Raw genomic sequence first — 25,770 nt, forward strand, 5'->3', positions numbered from 1 at the left:
GTGTTTCCCATGTGGTATTGGTTGCTGGACTTCCACTTCCAAGGTGCATGACTTTACATTTTTCTTCACTGAATTGTAGCAGCCACTTTTTGCTGTATTCCTGTAGCTTGGTGATGTCTTCTTGTAGGAAATCTGCAGTCAAGGGGTTAAGTATACATGTCTGTCTGCCTATCTCTCGAAGCAACACGCCAACCACACCACCGTCACCACCTCTCTTTCTCCTCCCCGCGTCCTTAGTTCTACAACGAGTACTACAGCGGATTGGGCGGCGTGCAAGGCTTCTCGCTGGGGCCCATCCTCTCCCGCCCCAAGAGCCGCGGGAACGTCACCCTCGCCACCACCAACCCCTTCCACGCCCCCCGCATCGTTACCAACTACTTCTCCCACCCTGACGACATACGGGTCTTCCTCAGAGGTGAGTTGATGGCTTATGCAACACATGGATGCGAACAGCGGTCAGACAAATTAAGACCAGACCGCCATACCAAACGAGAAACCACTAAACAAGCGTAACAATGACCATTTAACTCATTCTAAACAAGTATATCTAACCACCACCATATTTTTTTCAAAGTTAGCCCGGTAGCAGCGACGGGCCAAATTTGTGGCTGTACCGTGTAGCAGCGACGGGCCAAATTTGTGGCTGTACCGTGTAGCAGCGACGGGCCAAATTTGTGACTTTACCGTGTAGCAGCGACGGGCCAAATTTGTGACTTTACCGTGTAGCAGCGACGGGACAAATTTGTGACTTTACCATGAAGCAGCGACGGGCCAAATTTGTGACTTTACCATGAAGCAGCGACGGGCCAAATTTGTGGCTTTACCGTGTAGCAGCGACGGGCCAAATTTGTGCCACGATATAAACACCCCAAAAAAAGATGATACATAATCTGATCACAAATGCTTTGATATATATTATGAAATGGTTTGTGTGGGGGGTGATTTTTTCTCATTTTTCTCGCTTAGAGGGACCATTAAGAAACATGATCCCCGCTGCTGCCGGGCTCTAGGGAGGCAGCTCAAGGGCAAAACACACACACACACACACAAAAAAAAAAAAAAAAAAAAAAAGCTCGCTAAACGCTGCTCCGGCAAAATAAAATAAAAAGATCGAGAGGCCAAGAGAGAGGTCAGTTCATCACCAAATAGCCTACCTTCACTTTTCCATTAATTTTAGGCTAACCAAGACCACACGAACTACCACCGACCACTTTACCTCCAGACCAATTAAACAATAAACCACTAGAACGCTTCAAACTTAACCAACTCGCCACCACTACACTTAATCACCAAATACCTTCATCTTCATATTGATTTCAGGCATGAAGTTCGCTTTCGAGATAGCCAACACGCCCGCACCGAGAGACGACTTCGGGGTTCGCTTCAACGAAAAAATACTTCCCAATCCAAACACAGTCAAGACCAAATCCCTTAATTCATCTTCCCAATGATTTCAGGCATGAAGTTCGCATTCGAGATAGCCAACACTCCTGCACTGAGAGACGACTTCGGTGCTCGCTTCTACGACAAAATCCTGCCGGGGTGCGAGCCTTACATTCCCCTCTCCGACGCCTACCTCGAGTGCTACGCGCGGACGCTCACCGGCACGATCTACCATCCCGCGGGCACATGCAAGATGGGGCCGCCCACTGACCCCATGGCCGTGGTGGATCACAGGCTTCGGTAGGCTGATAGGGGCAGGGTAGGTTAGGTTAGGGTAGTAGAATGTTAAGGGGTGGGGTGTAGGGTGTTGATAAGGGGCAGGTAGGGTAGGGTAGGGTAAGGGTAGGATAGGTTAGGGTAGTAGAATGTTAAGGGGTGGGGTGTAGGGTGTTGATAAGGGGCAGGTAGGGTAGGGTAGGGTAGGGTAAGGGTAGGATAGGTTAGGGTAGTAGAATGTTAAGGGGTGGGGTGTAGGGTGTTGATAAGGGGCAGGTAGGGTAGGGTAAGGTTGGGTTGGATTAGACGTAAAAGGGAGGATGTGTGGATACGGGATGCATTATAGAACTTAGGTAAGGTGTGAGATGAGAATGTCTGGAAGATGTGTTGATGTGTGAGTGTGGGGGGATGGGGGGATGTTATGGGCTGTACTCACTGCTAAACGATGTGCCGTAACTACCTCACGAACCGAAACCAAGACCAGCAAGTGTGTGTGTGTGTGTGTGTGTGCCTAACCGCTCTCTGTGCCGGCAGGGTGCGTGGGGTGAACGGCTTGCGGGTGGTGGACGCTTCCATCATGCCGCTCATCACGTCGGGCAACATCAACGCGCCCACCATCATGATCGGGGAGAAGGCCGCCGACATGATCAAGTGGGACTGGGGCGCCTCCTAGCGGCACTCCACGCAACCTCCTCCCGCCAAGCGACTGAATCGACGCGCAGGGATGCCACGTTATCTTACTCAGAGCCTCGTACTTACCAGTTTCTGAGCCATAGCTATTGCCAAAAACCACCAATAATTAACCATTTTAACGATAACAATACATGAAGGCAGTTATTGGGGGTCTAAGGGGCAGTTTTGGGGGTCTAAGGGGCAGTTTTGGGGGTCTAAGGGGCAGTTTTGGGGGTCTAAGGGGCAGTTTTGGGGGTCTAAGGGGCAGTTTTGGGGGTCTAAGGGGCAGTTTTTGGGTCGGAAATCGGCAAACATGGGAGACTGAGTACGACAATCTGGCAACGGTGTCGACGCGTGGTGTTCGTAACGTATTGCAGTACAGTCACCGTGGCCTAAGTCGGTCCAGAAGCCGAGCCCCGCCTCTTCCTAATTAAGCCACGGGGACCGAGTGGTTGGATGACAGGAGATGAAAAGATAAACAGTGTAAGGCCATTGAAAAGCAGAGTGTGTGAATAAGCAGAAGAGAGGGTCAAAAGCGATACCGGTCAAAAGAAGATGAAGGACTCAGGGGTCAATACCTATCACTACGGAGGGAGGGTGAGGGAGCGGGGGGCGGGGCATCAGGACCAACTTAGTGTGCAGTGACTATAGAAGGTGTACACACTCAGGAAATAGTAGCGAATGTATATATATAGCTGGTTCTGATCCTTGCTGACTGCCACCCTACTCTCTCTCTCTCTCTCTCTCTCTCACCTAGGACGAGTGCACAGCAACAAAAGTAATAATAATAATAATGAATGGCTAAATACAGATAGAGTCCCCTTCTGTCTATATAGTGAAGACTTCAAAAGCCGTGACTGGCTGTTACCTGAGCCAATCACGATCAAGACAGTGGCGTGGAGTCGGGTTCGGTCCGCGATGTGGTTCGAACTCTTGGCTTTGAAAATAAATCTCGGGACGCCGCACAACACAGTTCGTATATGGTAAAGACTTAATTAAAAATGGGTCGGCTGGACGCAACAACCTGTAAGTCTTGCTCTGACGTGGCCTTTTGATATATTGTCCTCCATGAACCAGAGTAAAGTTCCGTCACCACTGCTTCTCGCAGCCCCGCCCCGCCCCGCCCTAGGCGGCTCTGCCGGAAGGAAGAGGAGGGTGAAGGAAGCCTCGTCCTTGTCGGCCTAGTATCACTGTGTTTGTATTCTGCAATCATAAGTAGCCAATAGTGTGTGTTAGTGTAATCGTCAATGATTGCTGTGATCCTTGGTATTAAATTATAATGTTTAATGATTTAGTTACACGTGTCAGTAAGTCAGTTTGTAGATCTATCTATCTTTGCTGTGCTGAACGTGTCTCTCTACGTAGCTATCTGTACATATTTTTATTTTGTAAGTACTTTTAAATATGAGTATTTAATTTTTGTATTGCTTGTAGCTTACAAAGTTTTTTTTACAGCAATGTAAAATACATTTAAAAAATGTAAATAGGCTGATGCAATTGTTTTTGTAGCGATGTGTATGCTCGGTTACTGTAGTCCATTCACTTAAGCTGGACCCCCAGCGGCGGCCCGATGCCCGGATTAGACACGAGAGGCAAAGTTTGCTGCCATCACTGGATCAAGCAGGGATTGTACAACTATAGAACAATTTTCAAAAGTCAATAGAACAGAAAATACTAATTAACTGCAGTGAGTACAAGTCAAAGAATAACACCAAATGTGCTTACAACTTTTAAAAATCCTCACTTGTCTTCTGCATCACACTGTGTCGAAAATCTGAAAATACCTTCGTATTCAGAAGGATTTTATGTGCAAGAACAAATGATGTATTCTAAACCTGATTCCAATGTTGCTGTGAATAATGATAATAAGTAAAAAGTGGTACAGCCGACATGTTAAATGTTACTTTCTGACTTATGATCAATGTACATAAATTTTTTCTTGCCTGTGGTCTAATGCTGTAAACACAACTTGCCTATCCTGTGTACCCAGCGAGCTTGAGATGAAAGGACTATAGAAGGCCTGTGAGAACCTAGAGATAAAACCTGTGTGCCAATGTTCCTGGGCAAAGGGTTAAGCAGCGCTGCAGGTTGTGTCCAGCACTGAGTAGCACCCTGCAGTCACTGCTGCCTGTGGTTCGAGTTATTTATTCCTGTGACGATCAGTGAGGAACGAGATGATTGAAAAATGTGGACTGAGTATGTGCTGGTCGTACATACATACATATTACATACTGATGTTCGGCTGACGTTGAGTTTTGTGGACTAATAAACGAGAAGAGTTATCTGAAAACCCCGGGACTCCAAAGACTGAACAATATTAAAGAAAAACAAAATATTAAATGATCCTGAGGAAAATCTATTTTTCCCCACAGTGAATGATGTCGCCGCATCAAGCCAGATTTGCTGCACCATTTTGCCTACATAGAGCAGGTTGATGTCATCTTTGTTAATTTGACTGTGCTGATAAAGTGACGGTGCTCATGTAGTGGAAACCCTTTTGTAAACGTAAAGGCAAAGCTTTGAAAGTGTCCAGCTCATGGCTGGGCACAACAGACTATCACTTACACTTTCTTGTTACCAAAGGCAGCAGTTACCCCTCCCCCTCTCCCCTAGGGATGGTGTCTGCTCTCAGATAACTGCCTCCAGAGCATCAAGTGAAGCCTGGCACACAGTGTCCACCATCGAGCCATTGGTCGGTATAACACTCCTCCTTGAACCAATGTATTGCTGACATCGGTCAGTGCAACACCCCTGGATGAAGCATTATATTTACTGGCTAAAATGAGATTTGAGAGTCCCGTCACTTTTCATCTAACAGATCACTTACAATGTTTTGTACTGACAAATGATACAGCAGCACCCAACAAGGCTTGAATCTGTTCTTATTGTTCCTTTAAACAATATGCAGATTACTTAAAATTTATCAGTATGTGATGAAGCAATGTTAATGGAGCTCAGTTTCCCCACAATTGTGCTGTGTACCCACTGTGTTAAACGATACAAATTAAATGTAGTTATCTGTGTCGACTTTGTTTCATTACATAAAACCATCACTGATATAAAATGAAAGGAGAAAAAGATGAAATACTAGATGATAATGATGACGAAGCCACACACACACACACACACACACACACAGATTGAAGGAGATGAAATTGACGACACTGGAACAAAGAAGGGAGAGAGGAGATCTGATCATGCTGTATAAGTTGGTAAATAAGTTTAATGAGGTGGATAGAGATGATCTCTTCTCAACTGCAAGAATGCAGGGGCTGAGAGGACATGGAAAGAAACTTAATAAAGGAACCTGTTTGAGGGATTTAAAAAAGTAGTTTTCCACATAGAAGTGTTAACACATGGAACAGCTTGTGGGAAGACGTGGTGGAGGCGAGTAGTGTCCAACAAATGAAGGAGAGGCTGGATGAATATAGATATGGAGACAGGACTATTAGAGCTTAGCTTGGGCCCGGTAGACTACAAACAGGTAAATACACACACACTTTTGGTCAGCTAGTGCAAATACAAGATGAAAGGCATACCCTCATCCTCCTTGCTTCCCCATCTGGTATATGCTAAGAGTTTATCATTCTTGCTGTACACTTGAATGGAAGTTTAGCAACACACCCCACCAAGGCAGCAGATAAGAGAACACATCAGGAAAACTTAAAGATGTGCCATGCCAGGAGCTCACAACACACCTGCCACCCACACACACCTGCTACCCCAACTACTAATACTACTGCTACTACTAATGCCACACTCCTCATGCTCAAACTAGGCTTAGACAGTATACTCATTCCAGTAAGTTGGCCATTCATATCAGGAAAACAACTATAGCAGTTTGGGAAGATAGGCTGAGGTATAAATCATGAAAGACATTGTTGTCAAAATAAAGTTTAATTTTCATACTTTATTTTGACAGATTTACACCTAAATAAATATTTCTGAGAACTTATTTTCTATTTTCCTGATATGAGCAATAACTGCAACGGAATATCTTAATACAAAACATGAACTAGGATGATACACTGAAAACAGCAATCATTTTATACCACGTCGATTACAAACACAAAATATCTATGCATTTGTCTCCTACAAGTACGACTATTATTACCACTCCTCTTCTTATGCATAACACATGACATGGGTTGAGACAGTGCCCAAACACACCAACCATTTCAAACTTCTACACTTGGTCTGCATGCACAAGAAGAGTGGCACCACACCCACCAAATGAACTGGGTGATTTCTAAGTCAATGAGACATCCTGATGAGCACAGCAAGCCACTATGGTTGGGGGGTCTGGTGGGGCGACACAAACCACCAAGGGAAGTTTATCAAATCTGGGCACTATTTCACATCATCTTCACTGAATGCCAGGAAGGTAGGGGAAATGAAGGGAACGGGCATTGCAGTGGTGGTGGGGCTACCGTGCTATGGGACAAGTACAACTAACACGACCTTAACGGAGAGAAGTTTCTGGGCCACCAGCACCCCCACCCCTGGAAGTCTCATTGCTGTACATTTAATACGTGATAAATGAGTGAACAAAGCAACTATTTTAGATACCAACATGATCTACAATTCTCTACATACACAAAAGGTCTCACATTCACCGATAAATCATTCATACCCAGTCCAGAGCAGGAGGGCAACCAGGCAGCTCACACGAGGAGGTCCCCGAGAGCTAGCCCAGGACATAGGGACACTGGTAGGCTGGGGCAGGGCAACTGAATGCTTCGGTAAAGAGCGGCTCGTTTTGCAGCACCAAGTTGATCCTGTAGTGGTGAGGTGTTGTGCACGTTACTGGCAGTGGTGATGGTGCAGTATTTGACAAGGTAGCAAGATGATGGAAATGGTGATGACAGTAAGGTGTTGTAGCACTGAGGGTATGCGGCAGTGAAAGGTAGTGGGTGAGGTGCAGCACTTGTGGTGACTAAGTGGTAGTGGCAAGGGAGGTACACTGAGCTGATAACTCACCTCAGCTTGGCCGGCAGGTGTTCGTTCTCCATGATGGCCAGCATGTGGGTGTCGCTGGTGGGGGTGCAGTGCTTCTGCCGGTATGAAACAGGACACTCAAGGAACAAAAATCAAATGGTAGAAGCCTATAGTCAATGTTACATGTTTTGTGGGTGTGGTCTATCCATACTTACCTATGTACCATGACATGAGAACAAATTTGAAAAGGGTGTACCAGTGCCCTGAGCAAAAATATGAGTTCTCGAAGTGCATGGCAGCTTACCTGAGCAATGCGCAGGAAATAGAGTTGCAGAGGGTTGAGGTCCAGCCAAGGCAGCTGTGGCTCAGGGGTGGCAGAGGTGGCGGGAGCTCCCTTCCCTCGCCGTGGCAGCAGCGAGTGCTCTGTGGACGATGGGACACCTGAGACTTTGTGCGGGATGGAGAGATTTATTGCAATATCATCATACCATTACTGCCACCAGCTGTGTTTAAAGAGTACTGAGAACTGAGCACAAGCATGGTCGAAGGAGTAAAAAAATAGATCAAATCAGCCAGTGGATCAATCAGCACGGTACTGACCATAGGCCTCCCAGGCGAGTCTTGCTGCGCCAGAGTCAGCCAGAAATTCATTGAGAGGAAGCCTCCCCAGCTGGCACCACCATGCAAGGAAAGAATGTCACTCATGTTAAATGTGGACATCAACGTAAGCATCTGGTATGTCATCAAAATATATTGGGGAAAAAAGTTAGACCAAAGAAACAAGAGGAGACAATGGTCATCATCAGGGAATCCTTTTCTCCATATAACAGGAATGTTGAAGGGTTGTTGGTAAGACTGTTCAGTTTCAACACCGCTTCCTCTAGTCTCCTGTTATGTACCCTCTGTGTTCCCCATCTCTCCTCTACTGCCACATGTGGACTATTGAAGGACATGGACAGTAAAGAAAATAAAGAATAACACTACTGATGATGGTGGTCATCAAAACCATCTCAGAAGGTGTTGTTGATTAAGAAGTCCACCACAAGCATGCAGAGAAGCAAGGGATATAAAACCATAACAGGCATAGTAGAGAGAAACTTGGAGCAATAATGATAATGTATGAAGACAATACACACGAAATAAGTGGATAATAAGTACCTAGGAACTAAAGGGGTAGAATGCGCCATGCCTGAACTCACCGTAAAATTTGCTGTCAGGCCCGAGGCTGCCGTTAGGCTCTGGGGCGACCGGTACTGGAATGCCAGGCACTCCGACACATTGACAAAGTGGTCAAGGTTGTCCAGCTGATGCCGGTGAGTCCCGTTGTAAAGTGATCCTGCAATAACAATTTTTTTTACAGAAATATAGTTTGAAACTGATTAAGCACAACCCAATCACTCATCGCTGGCCCTGAGACGGCGAGTATTTAGACCACCTCTCCTTGTGACTTAAGAAAACAATGAAGTGTTGAATTTTTCTCTCCCTGCACATTCTGCCTTCCTACCAAACAAGAAGATTAAAGGTGACCTTTCCTCGATTCACTATCTTTTTATTTCTTTTCTTGCAGGCTGCATATACTGTACGTAAGAACATATATAATTAAATCAGACAAATCCTCATGAAATAACAACTGCCGCAATGCTGCCTGTATATAATAGCAAGCCACTCTCTCACTCTGGGAGGAGGCGTTTGGGGTCACCGCCTCACCTGTGCCATCAAAGCCGTGCATTACTTCATGGGCGATCATGTGGCCCACACCGGCATAGTTGATGTAGTCCGGCACGTCCCAGAAGAAGAGTGGAGCCTCCATGGCAGCGTAGGGCATTACTGAGGCATCAACGACCAGGGACCGGGGAGGACAGCACACAGCCACCGGCCATGCATCAGCCAATCATCGCACCAAGGACCGGCCACAAGAGAGCATGGATACCCACCAGAGGCCACGGGTGGGAGTCAGCCAGTCACGGAGAAACCCGAACAGTCATCACAGCCAAGGAAAACAAGATGTGCAAAACTTTAGAAACAAAGAAGAGGTTTTTTGGTCTGTCTGTGTATAAACTATTCTCCATATCTTGTGCTTTAATAAACTACATCCTCATATTCAGTTTTATTCTCCCCTTCCACAGTCTGGTTCCGTAATGGCTTTGCTCTACCCTCTAGGTCTAGGCAACCCTCCAGTGGTAACTACATTTGAGGTGTTAAGTGAAAAAGAGGCGACCAAACCAAGTAGGGCAGTATTCTGTCTGTGGCAACACCCGGCAGCGGCTAAACTCTTGCTGCATCGTGTGGTGCAGCAAGTTAAGGAAAAAGCGACCTTAAAGCTAGAGATTCGTAGGCCAAAAATAGTGATTTTTCCATCAAAATCAGCTGGCGTGGGGTGTGTAGAGTCTGGCAGTTGCTTTAAAACATGATTTGCTCAAAACTATAAAAGTATCTGGTCACCTCTTTACACTATACATCCCATTATGCTTTTGTTTTAGGGATACTCACAAAACTTATTGGAGGCATACAGTGAGATGCCTGCAAAGTTGAAGGGCTTCAGGAAGTGACTCCACCTAAGGAAAAGGACAAGCCATTAACTGTAGGATAAAATGTCAACTTGTGCTTCAGAAAGGACAGGGTTAGGACTAAGAAAGGAGGAGAATATAGATCAAGAATTAATGTTTATTCTTGTGTAGGAGATGAGAGATTGAGAACAAAAGTTAGCTCTAGTTCTTTTATGGAGAAAGACAAGAGATACAAGTGGTGAGGAAGAGAAAGAGGAAGGAAAAGGAAGAGCACAGGGAATTAAAATTTGTTCTTGTGTGGGAGATAAGAGACAGAGAACAAAGGTTAACTCAAGTATGGAGTAGGGAAGTATGGAGGTAGAACTGGTGGTCAACATCAGCATCTGACCTGTAAAGCCATCGAACTGTCATTAACTGTCATTCATAGGGCCGCAAGATGGCGGATACCTGTCAAATGTCAGGTGTTAAGTCAGGTAAGGCTGGTCAGGTCACAGGCCACCTGTGTTTCCGTGGTGTGGAATGATTGTAGTAGACTCATTTTCAGTTCATCTATGAGACCATTAGTATTGCTAATCAAAGCTGTTGCTGAAACCTATTTACATATGAGGTATTGCTAGTCCAGAAAAGGAATGAAGGTAGTGTTGGGAGGCTTCAGTAATGCCCACACACTGACAGAATGCTGGTGAAGAGGAACAAAGAGTAGCTTTGGGAGGAAGCCATGACACAACATGAGCTTTGGGTCTAAGGGAATGAAGGTAGTGTTGGGAGGCTTCAGTAATGCCCACACACTGACAGAATGCTGGTGAAGAGGAACAAAGAGTAGCATTGGGAGGAAGCCATGACACAACATGACCTTTGGGTCTAAGGGAATGAAGGTAGTGTTGGGAGGCTTCAGTAATGCCCACACACTTACAAAATGCTGGTGAAGAGGAACAAAGAGTAGCATTGGGAGGAAGCCATGACACAACATAAGCTTTGGGTCTAAGGGAATGAAGGTAGTGTTGGGAGGCTTCAGTAATGCCCACACACTTACAGGATGCTTGGGGATGAGGGGCGGTCCTGGTACTGCTGGTACATGTGGGAGCGGTAACGTGTCAGCAAAATCATGCAGTTGTCCACGAAGTTTTCACTCAAATCCAGCTGTGGAAACAATGAAGAACACACATCATTATTTATCCTTATTACTAAATGGAGTGAGAACTTACATTTATAACTTTTTACTTTCTTAATGTCATGTAGTGCATCAATTCAGACATTGCTGGCATTGTTTTTGTTTTAGGTCCATATCATCAAACTCTTCGAAGGCTTAATTAGTACTACATCTATTTCAAAAGACTCTCGCAGAAGTTGTCGGGGTTCCCACGGGTGGTTTCCTGAACCTGCCAGTACGTTTGCAAGGCTTCTGCACCGTAAATGGGAAAAACACTCATGAAAACCCAACATAACTTCTCTCTGGGCTTGAAAAGTGTTCATAACAAGAGCCCCGAACATGTGATAATACAAGTGATAATTCCTTGAAGCTCATGAGTCTGTCTTGTATTCATGGCATTTGCTTTGATACACTTTTGCTGTCTGGATCTGCCCATTCCTCAGTGGCATCTTCTTTCCTTGGCATATCTCTGTTCTTTTTAGTTTATATTTTGTGTTCAACCCCTAAGTCTGTCCCTTGTGCTGAAATCAAAATGAGTTAATAAACACTAAACCCACACCTTATTCAAGTCACGGGGTGAGTACAGTGAAGGGTCATGACTCGCCACCTCCCCGCTCATGTCCCTCAGCTTCTTCAGCCATGAGGCAGCTTTTTCCCCCTGCAGGTTGGGCTGGCTCTTCAGCTCCTTCTCGGCTGCCTCCTTGGTGGCCTCCATCATCTTTTCAATCTAATGGAACTCTTTAGGTCAACAAAAATGCACACCTATCGCCTCTAAGTTACAGTGCTAAAATTACTAAAATGAAAAATATAATTACCAAAAAATTACTCAATCTCGAAAATTACCTTTAAATACAGTGACAAATAAGTATCCTAATGAAAGTAGGTCAGCACCAAGACTCTGATCACATCCATCCAGCACATGCACAGCGGAGGCAACTAACAACTGCGGCTAGAGGGGCTATTACACTGGGCAAATTTACCGTGGACCTTCAGTCAAACCACAATTTCCGCTGCCGTTTTTCTCATATTTCCGTGGTTTTCAAACGCGGCCACGATCTTCCAAAGCTTCGGTAGATTTCACCAAAGGACGACGGTATTACTCGCCACCATCATCAGCAGCAATAACAAGAAACAAGAGAACCACGCCAGCGGACATCGTGGTTTGACTGAAGATCCATGGAAAATTTGCCCAGTGTAATAGCCCCTTAAGACATCCTCTACCATGGGCCCTACACACCAACACCCTCCATGTCACATCCTTTACCACAGCCCCACTCAGCTCCCCTGCCTGACAAGCACCCCACACATGCTGCCCCAAACAGCCACCCCTCACCTTCTCCTGCCGTTCCTGGATGCGAGGCAGGCCACTCACGTAGAGGGAGGAGACGAGGTCCCCCAGCAGCTTTGTGCTGGTCTGCAGGCAGTACTCAGGCTTCCCAAGGCCATGCTGCGCTGGCTCCACCAAGTCAGTATAGAGCCTCTCAGCCAGCAGCAGGAGAAGGATGCGTTGCAGCTGAGCAGGTTCTCTGAGTATAACACGAACAACAGTCAAGAGACATGAAGCCTTCCCTGACTTGCAAAGGATAGAGGTGCAGCTAAGTAGCCTTGGTCATTATACTTGTTTCTCGTTTTTTTCTTTGACTGACTTGCCTTGCTGCTGCATGGAGTGACTCATTATTACATGACAACTTTGATCACTTAACAGAAAAATAATTTGATAAGAATCTATAATGTGCCCAAAATTCCAGGTCCCTTGCTACATAAATAATCTTGAGTAAATCTGTGCTAAATTGATGCTTTACTGTACCGTTACATCCATATACATATACTTCAAAGTAATACTCATGTAATGGCCCCGAGACATGGGTAATGACTCCAAAAGGCCTTGAGCCACAGGGATCCCTTGGCTCAACGGTAGAGTGTTCACTTTCCCGTCTCGGAGACCCAGGTTTGAATCCCGATTGGAATGTTTGGAGAAAGACTTATTCAAGTTCTTTGAGAAGGGTTAAAAAAAATACATGACACTTATAGCATAGCAAAACATCTCCATTTTTTTTTTTTAACAACAAAGGAGATGGTTCAAGGGCAACAAAAAGAGTGAAAAAAAGCCCGCTACTTGCCGCTCCCTTAGCAGATAAGAGTAAAGAATAGCCAAAAGAGAGGTCAATTTTGGGTGGAGAGGTGTCTTGATACACTCTTCTTGAAAGAGGTCAAGTTATAGGCAGGAGGAAATACAGACAAAGGAAGGCTGTTCCAGAGTTTACCAGTGTAGGGGATGAAAGAATGGAGATACTGTTTAACTCTTGCATAAGGGGTTTGGACATTATAGGGATGAGCATGAGTAGAAAGTCGTGCGCAGCAGGGCCGCAGGAGGGGGGTAAGCATGCAGTTAGCAAGTTCAGAGGAGCATTCAGCATGAAAATATCTATAGAAGATAGAAAGAGATGCAACATGGCAGCGGAATTTAAGGTGTAGAAGACTATCAGTAAGAGGAGGAGAGCTGATGAGACGAAGAGCCTTAGACTCCTCCTGAGAGCATACTTACTTAAAGTCAATTTCCTCAAATGCAGCGAGCAGTTCCCTCTCAAAGTAGAGGTGGACAATGGTGGTAGCCGGGTCAACAGGGCGGCCCAGCAGCGCCTCCACCAGTATCACCCACTCCACCTGGCACAGAGAGGGACAACTCAGGCATGGCCACTCTGAATCTTTCTGCCTTTTCCCTTCAGTTCCCTTAACAATACAGGAGACTCGCCAAGTATAGAACAAGACAATATGGGAAAAAAGGCAGCAATATCCCACTCCCCACAAAAGAGACAGAGAGCAGCTGTAAAGCACGGTCAGGTTTAAGTTACGGTGTTACAAGGCTGCCGTCAGGAGGGGAGGTCAGGTCAATACCACATTTACACTGTGAATGCCATTGCAATAAATACATTAAAAAAAGATCTGATAAACTCATGAACAGTGAGATTACGTGGGGTTAGGTTTACCTGACCTGCCTTTCATAGACCTACTGGAGTTTCATTGTCTCCTTATGTTTTATGTTCTTATGTACACTCATTACATTAAATAATACATCACTGCTGTCTTCACTCCCATCTACTTCCATTCCTGCAATACTCACCTTGAAATTGGGAAACATAAACTTCTGCTCAATATATGACAACGGAACCTTCTTATAATTCTTTTTGAGATGTCCGTCTCGAAGGTCAGGTTTTCTGGGCAGAATCTGAAAACAAAATGACGGTATTAATGTAGATGCAAATATGTCAATATTAGATGTATGTATCTATGCATGCAGACTTCACTAAATGAAAAATCAAATCAAACCATGTCCCAATCCAACAGTGCTTATCCTTACATTGTACAGGTCCCCAAGGAGAAACTCTGTGTCCATCAGGTTATCAACGAACAGCCCTTCAGGCTTAAGGCTGGTGTAATTGAAGTGGTGCATCAGACCCAGCCCCTCCACGGCCTGGCGCATCTGAAGTAGCCTGACCTGCAGACCCTTGCCTCTCCCCTGCATGCAAACAACCAGGTGTGAGAAATAAGGAAAAAAGAAGCCATGCATTAGTTTTTCAAGGTAAAGGAGCCATGACAAGCAAAAAGAAGCATACTCATAACACATAACTCCCTTCCTAAAAAGATTGATCAAACTCAGTGACACAGGCTTGCAAGTTACTCTGAGGCTCTCTGTTGTGTGGACTGATGCAAGGTCTGCCAGCGGTGTGAATGCATTTACGCCAACTAACGGACACTGACCCCACACCTAACCACCACCTTTACATTAATACACCGACATCTCACCTCCTACTTGATCAACTGTTCTTCTGTTGTCATATACATATGCTACTAACCTTCAAACCTCCCAGAAATCAACAATTAAGAGTGTAGAGATCAAAACAATTGCAAAAATAGCCATAAAATTTACCCAAACACTACCTCCATAACAACTAACAAAGGAGCTGTCTTGTACAGGCCTACCGGCTTCTTGCAGACTCCTATGTTCTTATGTACTCAGACAACTACTAACACTACCCCCACAACTACTAACACAGCTCCCACAACTACTGTCACTACCTCCACAACTACTAACACAGCTCCCACAACTACTGTCACTACCTCCACAACTAATAATACTACCCCAACAGCTAAGAGCATCGGTCAGGCTGGGATCACCGCTGCGGGCATCGGTCAGATTTTGCCGCCAAAATCCAACGTATTCCCTAGCTGGTCCGCAAATTATTCTGTTAAGCAGAAATTGGATGTTTTATAGCAATGAAAAATATATTAATGGTAACACGAAATTATTTAGTATAATAAGATGTAATATTTTTGAGTCCATGGTGCGTAGCAAATAATAATAATATATTCGTATTCTCTGGTAATACGTCACTAGTCAACTACTGCCGTATGTGTACGAGACAGGACACTGGGCTGGACGCACGGGCCCTGCCACAAACCCTCAAGCCTCAACTCATAAGGATCGCCAGCCCTGCACACAGAAGCACTGCTGTCTGCTGCCTATGTGTACATGTGTCTTTTTTCTTGTTATCCATACTCTTTAATTCTTCTGACAGGTGGCCTATGAATAACAATTCTAGTTATAGTACAGCAAATAGTGTATATTCGTATAAGTAAACAAAGGCACTTTTATTCTAATACTACCCCGACAACTACTAACACAACCTTCACAACTATTTACCCCAACAGCTAACAAACACTACTCTCATGACTACAACACTATCCCCACAACTACTAACACTTTACCCCCCAACTGATACAAACACTACCCCCACAACTACTGCACTACCCCCAAAACTACTGACAAAACACCCACAGCTATTATCAATAGCCTCACAACTACTAACAATACCCTCTTAACTACTAACACTACCTCCACAACTACCAACACTACCTCCACAACTACCAGCACTACCTCCACAACTACAGGTAACTCTCGATTTACGCGAGTATTGTGTCCTTGAAGAGGTCGCGTAAATCAAAAACAATGTAAATCAAACAAGAGGTAGGTTTCTATCGAAAAATAAATATTCACTTCATTCAGGAGAGAGAGAGAGAGAGAGAGAGAGAGAGAGAGAGAGAGAGAGAGAGAGAGAGAGAGAGAGAGAGAGAGAGAGAGAGAATATCCATATCACCGAGATATCCACTCAGGCACTCAGTCTCAGCCTCACTCGTGTGAGGAAGAAATGAGGGGCACCATGAGCGACTGGCTAGTATTAGTACCGGTACCGAGCAGTCTGGTACCAGTACTGTACCATATCGCTGGTACCGTTAGTACCCGTACTGGTACCGGTACCTGCCCACCCCTATCGTTGAGTAGCGTGGCAGTGTGGGTACTGTATTGTTCAAGTGGCGCACGGGAAGAACTGAGCTCAGCTGTGGGCGCCGTGTGATTCCAGTTGCGTGAGACATCTGGTGGCCACTCCATCAAATATCGCGTATAAGTGAAAAAAACGTGTAAATTAAACATTTATTTGGATTTTGGACCCGCGTTATTTAAAAAACGCGTAAACCAAACTCGCATAAATCGAGAGTTACCTGTACCAACACTACTCTTACAACTACTAACACTACCCTATAACTAACAAACACTACCCCATAATTAGCACAAACACTACCCCCACAATCAACACTAACATTAACACTAAACTCACCATACATTCGCAGTAATTTTCATAATCATTGTTCACGTCATACGAGGAGGAATTTGAGTGAAGAGCCTCGTCCATTCTGCTGAGGTGCTCCCCATAACACACAGCCCTTCCCAGGTTCTCACTGAAGGGGGACAGCAGCACCGGGGGAGTCAGCATCAGCACAAACTCGTCAGCACCGTCATCTGACACATCCAGCAGCAGGTCGAAAAACGGAGCGCTGAGGAAGGAGAGGTTGTGATGTTGGGGAGAAGCATTTCATAAACTCAATCTGGTGTCGGAAAACATAAACGTCTGCTCAAGATACGACAATGGAACCACTTTATCTGGCACACCCAGCAACAGGTCAAAGAATGCAGCACTGAGAAAGGAGGTAGAAAATTCCCATGGAGGCAGTTTATAGACTCAAATTGGTATCAAGAAACATAATCTTCTGCTCAAGATATGCAAGGGAACCACGTATAAATCTGACACATCCAGCAGAAGCTCAAAAAATGGAATGCTGAGGAAGGAGAGGCTGACATTTTCCCAGGGATGCAGTTCATATAGATACCTCGTAACCTTCTCTGGAATAGCAGAATACAGAATACAGAAAGAAAGAAATCACCAATCATATGTTAAGCCTTCGTGATCAGCATAAAAAAATCATAAATGCCTTGTTTTGTATCTGCTATTATACCTCTAAGGAAGGAGAGGCTGAAATTTTCCAGGGATGCAATTCATAAACTCAGCCTCGTAAACTTCTATGGAATGGTGTATGGACGGAAAGAAAACACGAATCACATTTTAACACGTATTCTTGTACGTATTCGCACCTCAGTTCACTTGTTTGAAAAGCCTCTCATATAAGTTGCTGGACATTCCATGGTCTTTTGTGATGCTAGTGATAGTTGTACACGACTTCTGTGCCATGTACGGAAAAACCACCTTTGGAAAACCCAGTTAATCTTCTCTGTGATCATGGAAAATAGTCATCATGGGAGCCCAACACGTTTAAAAGTATGGCCCTTTGTCACAAACCATACATAGAGAATGCAGAAAAGAATAACACTTACAAGTGAATCTTCATCATCCCGATTAAGATCCTGGTGATGTTGACGTTCGAGTCTAACACGTGCCCGGAGCTACCTGGCGTGTTGGGGTCAGAGGGGCTATACACGGCATCAAAAACAGCTTTGACTTGGGCCAGCCAGGTGCTTGTGTTGCGGCTCTCCGTCTCGGCCGAGGTGCAGCTGTTGTAGAACACTTTGAGGACGCCCAGCTGGGGGTCATCCTCCGACAGGCCCTTGATGAGATCTGTGTGTGAGTGGGACATGAAGTGTGAGAGTATGATATGAAGAACCATTACTTCAAGGAACACACACACACACACACACACACACACACATACGGCCCAGCAGCTCAGGGGTAGAGTGTCTGGCTCACAACCAGAAAGACCGGGGTTCAAATCCCCGGCAGGGTGAAGATAAGGTGGGTTTATCTTCTTTCATGTGTAGCCCCTGTTCACCTAGCAGTGAGTAGGTACGCGACGTCAGGCAAGGAGTTGTGACCTCGTTGTCGCGGTGTGTTGTGTGTGTGGTCTCAGCCCTACCCAAAGATCGGTCACCGAGCTCTGAGCTCCTTCCATAGGGGAACGGCTGGCTGTCTCGCGAGAGACCCGCAGCAGACCAAGAGGTGAATTACACACACACACACATACAAACAAAGACACCCCTCTTATCCCCCCACACTCACCCAGAATCAGGTGTCGTGTCACCATAAGCTGGCTCTCGGGTGCAAGGAAGAGGTCATCGGTCACCCCGCCACATGCGTACTGATAGAAGTCCTGCAGCACACAGACAGGGACATCACATACCAAGGAATAGAAAGAAAGGAAAAGCAGGTCAAAATAATAGAAAAATGTAAGGAAGCCCAAAAACTTTCTTATAGAAATATAAATAAGAAAATAAGGAAAAAAGAAGCTGTGAATACAATCAAAGTGGGTGACCAAGTCTATGTGGATACATACAAAGGATATACTATGTGAAATACTAAATGAAACCTTTCAGAAAGTGTTTACCCAAGAGACAGAATTTGAAGAGAGGAATGAAGAGGAATGTGCAATAGCCCTAGAGGAGGAGGTGGAGTAGAAGTAGTTGGTGTTGTAGTTGTTTCTTGTTGTGGCAGTGATGGGTAATGCAAGTAGTTGATCCAATTCTCAAATAGAATCTCCCACTTGACACCCTGAGGAGGGGTTTCAACTGTCAGGGGAGGGACAGTGGAGGCATCAAGGAGGAATTTTGATCTTAGGAGGAACTGGGGATAAGTGTAGAGACAAGTGTACCAGTGTGCATTCCTTAATACACATGACAATGAATTCATACTTCACCAGTACGTAACGAAAAGCTGAGAAGGGAATAAAATACCAGAATAGATAATAGCGGAATAACAAATGATACAAAAGAGCAGTTAAAAGAGATATTGATCAGTACATCCATGGAGCTTCACCTCGCACGGGCTGGTCCCAGAATGGTCCATCAGGTCCAGGATGCGCGCCGCCAGGGTCTTGCAGGCAGGTGACATGCACACATCCTCGGCTGAAAAGGGACCACGGACAGCTTAGTGCTCCATATTCTCTTTTTATTATAGTAAAGGAAGCAACTCAAGGGCAACAAAATGAAAGTGTAGAAAAAAAAGTTTGCTAATCACTGCTCCTATAAAAGAGTAAAGTAAGGAGTGGCCAAGAGAGAGGTCAATTGCAGGTGGAGAGGTGTCTTGATACACTCCTCTGAAAGAGATCAAGTTATGGGCAGGAAGAAATACAGACAGAGGAAGGCTGTTCCAGAGTTTACCAGTGTAAGGAATGAAAGAGTGAAGATGCTGGTTGACTCTTGCATAAAGGGTTTGGACAGTATAGCGATGAGCTAGTGTAGAATGTAGAGTGCAGCGGGGCTGTGGGAGGCGGGGAGGCATGCAGTTATTATAACAAGTTCAAAAGAGCAGTCACCATGAAAATATCGATAGAAGATAAAGGCAACATGGCAGCAGAATTTAAGAAATAGAAGACTGTCACTAAGAGGGGAGCTGATGAGATGAAGAGCCTTAGATTCTACTCTGTCCAAGAGAGCTACCTGTGTGAGTGGAGCCCCCCTACACATGAGATGCATACTGTATATGAGGGTTGACAAGGCCCCTGTATATGGAAAGCATCTGTGCGGGGGAGAAGAAGTGGTGATGATACAGAACGCCCAACCTCGAGGAAGCTGGATGTTTATTGTAGAAGGTGACAGGTAAGTCTTATTGAAGAATAGGGGATAGATGTTTGGAAGATCAGTTTGGCCTGATCAGCAATGACAGGAAGGTCTGAGGTTCAGCGTTCTGCAGCCTCCTGCCTGGAATCATGTAGTTCCTGTTGGGAGGGTCTTCTATCAAAAGATGTTGAGTAGTGCAGAGTAGGGTCATTGGCATACGAGTGGATAGGACAGTTTGTTTTAGAAAGAAGATCATCAGTGAACAACAGACAGCTGAGACAGAACAGCCTGAAAGGAAACTGGAGATGAAAGTACGACAGGTCTATCAGAGGCTTGGGGTTAAATAGTTGGTAATAGTTGTTGGAAGTACACATGAGGATCTTAATACTAAACACAAAGGGTTCTCTTAGGGTCGCAACAGATGGCAATAGATGTCGGAATACACATGACGATATTAATACTATACACAAAAGGTCCTCTTGAGGTCGCAACGGATGGCAATAGATGTCAGAAGTACATGTGACGATATGAATACTAAATACAAAGGGATCCCTCGGGGGCACAATAAATGACAACAGATGGAAGAAGTACACATTAATACTAGTACCTTCTCCTCTGTTGTCATATATGTACACGTCTGCTACTAGCCTTCAAACCTCTCGGAAAACCATGGAAAAGAGTGGAAAGATCAAAACAAGCATGAAAACAGCGATAATGTTAAAGTCTGAAGATAATACCATTTCCTCCCTCGGTAATATTTTTGAGTCTTGTCAGTAAAGAGACTAAAAACTACCTTACTTACATTCTGAAGAGGTCGCAGGAGTGGGACAGGCGGCAGCAGTGACTGGGGGTTCAGGCTGTGGGGAGGTCATGGAAGACGAGGATGTGGAGGAGGAGGACGGAGTGGATGAAGACGAAGTGGAGGTCAAGTCCATGGAGGTACTGCTGAGGTCTGAGGTGGTAGCTGGGATGGTAGTCAAGGCTTCTGCTGAGGGGGATGTGGTGCTGAGAGGTGCTGAGCTGGTCTGAGTGTTGGTAAGGGGTGATGTGGACTCTAATGTACTGTTAGAGGAGTCTGTTGAAGTGGTAGTAGTTGTAGTGGTAGCTGTGGTAGTGGACGTAGGAGGGGGAGGAGGTGGTGTAGTAGCAGTAGTAGTTGTAGTGGTAGCTGTAGTAGTGGACGTAGGAGGGGGAGGAGGTGGTGTAGTGGTAGTTGGAGTAGTGGTTGTCTCTTGTGTTGTGGTTGTAGTGGGTGATGTTGTTAGTAGTGGTGGTAGTGTTGTAGCAGACGATTCAGTGGTTGAACTTATAGGTGTTGTTACTGCTGTTGTTGCTGTTGTTGTTAGTGTTGTTGAATGCATTTGGACCGGAGTTCGTTCAGTGGCTGTTGTGGTTGTTTCTCTACTTTGTGTTGTGGTGTTGGTGGCCCCCGATTCGGTATATACAGCAGGTGTTGTAGTTGTTGTAGTGGTTTTAGTGGTGGAAGAGGGTACTGTTGATGATGTGGTTGTTGTTGGTAGTGGTGGAGGTGGTTGAGTGCTGGTGGTTGATGGAGTGGTTGAAGGTGTTGATGGCTGTGTGGAAGTAGCAGGAGGAGTGGTAGTGGTAGTAGTGAGGGTGGGGGTTGGGGTAGTAGTAGTAGTAGTAGTAGCAGCAGTAGTAGTAGTAGTAGCAGCAGCAGTAGTAGTAGTAGTAGCAGCAGTAGTAGTAGTAGCACCAGTAGTACTAGTAGTAGTTGTTCTTGTAGTGGTGGTGGTGGTGGTGGTAGGTGGTGGTTCGTCGGTCAACACATCGTCACCCGTCAAAGGCCTGCTTTTCGCATTCTGTGGGAAGCAAAATAAAAAAAAATATATATATAAATGAAGTGGTTGGAATATGCTAGGGTCCCAACCTTGAGATCCCAAGTTCGATTCCTAGGCGGATTGGAGACGGCAGTGAATGCAGGATACAGGTGTACCAGTCTGTATTCCCCCCTGTCTGAGATTCCCCCAGGGGAAATTCTGGCCCAGGATAGATCTCCTCCAGGGGGAATTTTGACCCAGAATAATATTCCCCCCTCCTGGCTAATAATCCCCCTCCCCTCACACACACACGTACACATGACCACCAGATCACGAAACAAGTCAAACAATTAAATAAACTAAACCCTAATTTAAGGCGGCTTTAAGGGGCTATCGCACTGGGCTATGTTTCCTCCGACATCCTAACGCCAACCTCCGATTTCAGCCGGTACCGCCGACCTCTCCTGGCACACACGTTTGTTACGTTTACCTCCAGCTCCCGCAACAATGGCCGACCTCTTCAGGACGACGAGCCTTCGAGAAAGAAGATTTGTCGCGCAGCGCCTTTACTTCTTCACTAATTAATGTAAAGGAGAGGCATGTGTGTGGCAGGCAGCAGTAGTTAAAAGGGAGAGAGTTGAGGTTTGTTAATGTTAAGAGGTCAACTACTGAACTCTTGTGTTGTTCCTATCTGTTCTTTTTTTTTTTTTTTTTTTTTTCTTCTTCATCATTTATATTCTATTGCGTCTGCAAGAAATAAAATCACTATGGCAAACCAAACTGTTTTCAACACAATCTCAACAAACACAGTTGATGTCAACTTTCCCTCATCTCCAACAAATCGGTTCCTTCGGCTGCAGCTAGCTCTTTGCTCCGGTCGGCGGCCGCTGGAAAAGTGTGGAGTGCGGGACCGTCGATTAACTGGTTGTTGGAGGAAAACTTGCCCACCTGGCAATTCCTGGGCGGCAATACAGCCGCGACGATCTAACGGCTAGACCGGCTGGGTGCTCTCGGGAGCAAGTATTACCTTTACACGTGAGAGGAGCCGCCGGGAGCATCAACACGTTGTTGTTGTTGATTTGTCCTCCTAGAGGAGGGCACGGGTTGGTGAGCCCGTCAGAGGATGTCGTCAGTTTTCAGAGTTTATCAAGGAGGTGGGAATTCTGACGTAAACTGCTAGTAAAGGCAAGGGCATGAATTCATCCCAGACACCCCAAAAGGCTACTGCCATATCTTAAAACCACAATGATTTTGGTCCATTAGCCTAATATTGTAGAAATACTTTAAGTAAACGAGTTTTATCATCAGTAGTATTGATTGATTGTTTATTGTTGCATTTAACAACAAAGGAGAAGGGAGGAACATGCCATCCCAACCCCCAGGCATTACAGAGTGTGATTATATCATACACGAAAATAGTCGTTCCTTACCTCCTTCGATATCTGGCAAAGAGATAAACATTTCTCGTAACGTTGCTGCCACTCTCTCAAAAATTGTTTTGCGCAGACTCAGCTTCTCATACAGCTTATCTTGTGGGTCCCACAAGTATCTGTGCTGCCTCACTTCTTCTGGTAATGCCACCTCGGCCTCCCGGCTCCAAATCTTGTTGTCTGTATGTCATTTATTGTTTTATTGGCGCCGACATGTTGTACTCAGCCGCCAGTCGGCAATACAAGACGGACACGGTCTGCTGCAGAGAACTTGCCGCGAGAAGGGCTCCCAGACCCAGACCCAGACCAAAAATGCTGCCGAGCCTGTATTGCCAGCCGCGAACTGCCAGGTGTAAAGCCGCCTAAGGCCCCTAAGAAATAGCCTACCGGCGCTATTAGCTGGCGATCAGGAGTGACAGAGCGTGACCAGACCATGGTGGATGACAACTTGATTAATCTAAGGCGCAAAACAGGTGGAGTGAACGACTTGAATGTTGAGACGCAAACCCCGCAGACATTTAGATTAATAGTAAAAGGTAAAGTGTGTGTGTGTGTGTGTGTGTGTGTGTGTGTGTGTGTGTGTGTGCGGCTTTATCTCGACTCATATACGCTCATAGAACACCTGATAAACGCACGTCCTGTCACTCTACCTTATTTAGAGTGGACCTTTAACAGAGAGAGAGAGAGAGAGAGAGAGAGAGAGAGAGAGAGAGAGAGAGAGAGAGAGAGAGAGAGAGAGAGAAATTTAATAGTAAGAATGTGTTTTAGAATTGTCTCCCTCCTCCTTCGCCCTCTAACAATAATAATAATAATAATAATAATAATAATAATAATAATAATAATAATAATAATAATAATAATAATAATAATAATAATAATAAACGGTTTATTGTACGAGGAACCAAGCAGCCCTAGAGCTGAAAATATACATCAGTGGAAGATGAAATGAAATGAATGAAACCACTGAACAAAATAATATGATAGATGCATAAAGGTATATAGGGGATGACTTATAATGATAATATAAAAAAAGACATCAGCCACAGTAATGAAGAGTAATAACACACACACACACACACACACACACACACACACACACACACACACACACACACACACACACACACACACACACACACACACACACACACACGCCCTACCTGTGCGTATTGGCTTCCAGCAGGCGTCGATAAGGGCAGGAGGCACAGGATGATGATGATGGCGATGAAGACCAGGGCGAGGATCACAAGAACCCCGGTGGTCCGCGTTCGAGCCCCGGCCATGATTCTTCTTCCTCCTGTTGGTGATGGTGATGGTGATGGTGATGGTGGTGTGTGTGTGTGTGTGTGTGTGTGTGTTTTCGATCACTCACGAACCGATTCAGTTTTTTTTTTTTTTTTTTAGTATAGGAATTATATTTATTTGTTTGCTTACTCTTACGACAAAACAATAGTCATTTGTTTGTTTGTTTTCTACTTAATCTCGCAAAAAAAAAAACACGAGTAATCTTAATTGATAAATGTAGCTACTACCTAGGTGATGAAATACAATGATGACCCATAAAAGTAGTAAAAAATAATAAACAGATAGACGAATAGAGAGATAGATAGATAGATAGACAGAACAGGTTATAAATCATCAATATTCCAAAACATTATTAAAATAAAGACTGACGCAAATCACAATAGAATGAATAGACAGACGAATAGATACAAAGAAAGAGAGAAAGATAGACCTTAATAGATAGACGAATACAATAGATAAAGATAAAAGGATAGACAGAGAAGGCTATACTTAACTGATATACCAAGAGGTTAATAAAATACAGACTGACTTAAACCACACAACAGAATGAATAGATAGATAGATAAATATATAGACAGAAAGATGGACATGTAGATAGATATTTCAACCGTCAAATAAATAAATAAAAAAGTAAATTAAACTATAAAAACAAACTGTCACGCAAATCAAATGAGTATATTAAAAAAAAAAGTGTACATAAACAGGATAATCATATGTGTGTGTGTGTGTATGTGTGTGTGTGTGTGTGTGTGTGTGTGTGTGTGTGTGTGTGTGTGTGTGTGTGTGTGTGTGTGTGTGTGTGTGTGTGTGTGTATTCCTAGTTTACCCTTTTCTTTAGCCTCTGGTCAATTCTCTTTGTCACAAAATAAAAATAAGCATGACCTGACCTGACCTGACCTGTACTAACCGTGGGAGGTGAGGGGCGAGGGTTGGGCCGGGCAGAGGAACAGAGGGGTGAGGTGAGGTGAAGCAGGTCTTGTGTGGTCGCTGACAGATCACCAACTGAAGATTTTTTTTTATCAACTTTCTGGCTTTTACGAAATCATCTCCTGTCTGTCTGCCCCCCCCCCCCCCTCTCTCTCTCTCTCTCTCTCTCTCTAGTGGTGTCCCTCAGGGCTAGGTACTTGGCGCAGTGCTGTTCATCATTTACATCAACGATGTTGACGTTAGAGTCAATAATTTCATTAGTAAATTTGCAGACGACACCAAGATTGGTAACTCGGTTGTCACTGACGAAGACATACAAAACCTCCAAGAAGATCTGCATAAAAAAGCCAGGTTCTTCAGCTTGGAACAGGAGATAAGAGGTTCGATTACGAAATGCGTGGCCTTAAACTCAACGGCGTTCAATGCGTCAAGAACCTGGGTGTCAAAATCACGTCAGACCTCAAATTCTCACAGCAATGCATTGACGCAACAAACAATA

The 25,770-nt window shown here is 44.9% G+C and overlaps 2 protein-coding genes across 3 annotated transcripts in view; one reads left to right on the plus strand and one right to left on the minus strand.

The window, feature by feature from the left end:
* The window catches only part of LOC126981253 (glucose dehydrogenase [FAD, quinone]-like), a 39,618-nt gene extending 34,263 nt beyond the window's left edge, over positions 1-5,355 (plus strand). Inside the window, exons 11-13 of the mRNA XM_050832135.1 lie at positions 238-415; positions 1,458-1,683; positions 2,194-5,355. Of these exons, the coding sequence (XP_050688092.1) occupies positions 238-415; positions 1,458-1,683; positions 2,194-2,332 (543 nt within the window). The 3' untranslated portion in view covers positions 2,333-5,355. The remainder of the gene's footprint in view (positions 1-237; positions 416-1,457; positions 1,684-2,193) is intronic.
* An 871-nt stretch (positions 5,356-6,226) lies between these two features.
* Positions 6,227-25,348, minus strand: LOC126981247 (endothelin-converting enzyme 2-like). Of its 2 annotated transcripts, none has more exons than XM_050832112.1 (20): positions 25,252-25,348; positions 24,200-24,336; positions 20,631-21,651; positions 19,086-19,174; positions 18,333-18,423; positions 17,654-17,894; positions 16,602-16,818; positions 14,285-14,443; positions 14,048-14,152; positions 13,472-13,590; positions 12,260-12,452; positions 11,486-11,653; positions 10,810-10,916; positions 9,760-9,824; positions 8,977-9,096; positions 8,469-8,605; positions 7,870-7,939; positions 7,574-7,692; positions 7,312-7,385; positions 6,227-7,109 (listed from the first exon to the last, which is right to left on the minus strand). In XM_050832112.1, exons 2-20 carry the CDS (start codon positions 24,320-24,322, stop codon positions 7,019-7,021), a joined length of 3,309 nt encoding a protein of 1,102 aa, XP_050688069.1. In that variant the 5' UTR covers positions 24,323-24,336; positions 25,252-25,348; the 3' UTR covers positions 6,227-7,018. The 2 variants fall into 2 exon arrangements, with proteins under 2 accessions (XP_050688069.1, XP_050688080.1); XM_050832123.1 differs by having other exon boundaries at positions 25,242-25,332.
* Positions 25,349-25,770: the final 422 nt, after the last annotated feature.

The sequence above is a fragment of the Eriocheir sinensis genome, chromosome 4 (genome assembly GCF_024679095.1).
Source record: "Eriocheir sinensis breed Jianghai 21 chromosome 4, ASM2467909v1, whole genome shotgun sequence".
NCBI lineage: Eukaryota > Metazoa > Arthropoda > Malacostraca > Decapoda > Varunidae > Eriocheir > Eriocheir sinensis.

Bases quoted from the DNA above. Each gene is read 5' to 3' on its own strand.
- LOC126981247 (XM_050832112.1), bottom strand. From the start codon at position 24,322: ATGGCCGGGGCTCGAACGCGGACCACCGGGGTTCTTGTGATCCTCGCC. The intron at 12,453-13,471 runs GTAAGTATGCTC...TGTTATACTCAG, and splicing joins TTTGAGGAAATTGACTTTAA to AGAACCTGCTCAGCTGCAAC. The intron at 7,110-7,311 runs GTGAGTTATCAG...TCACCACTACAG, and splicing joins CACCTGCCGGCCAAGCTGAG to GATCAACTTGGTGCTGCAAA.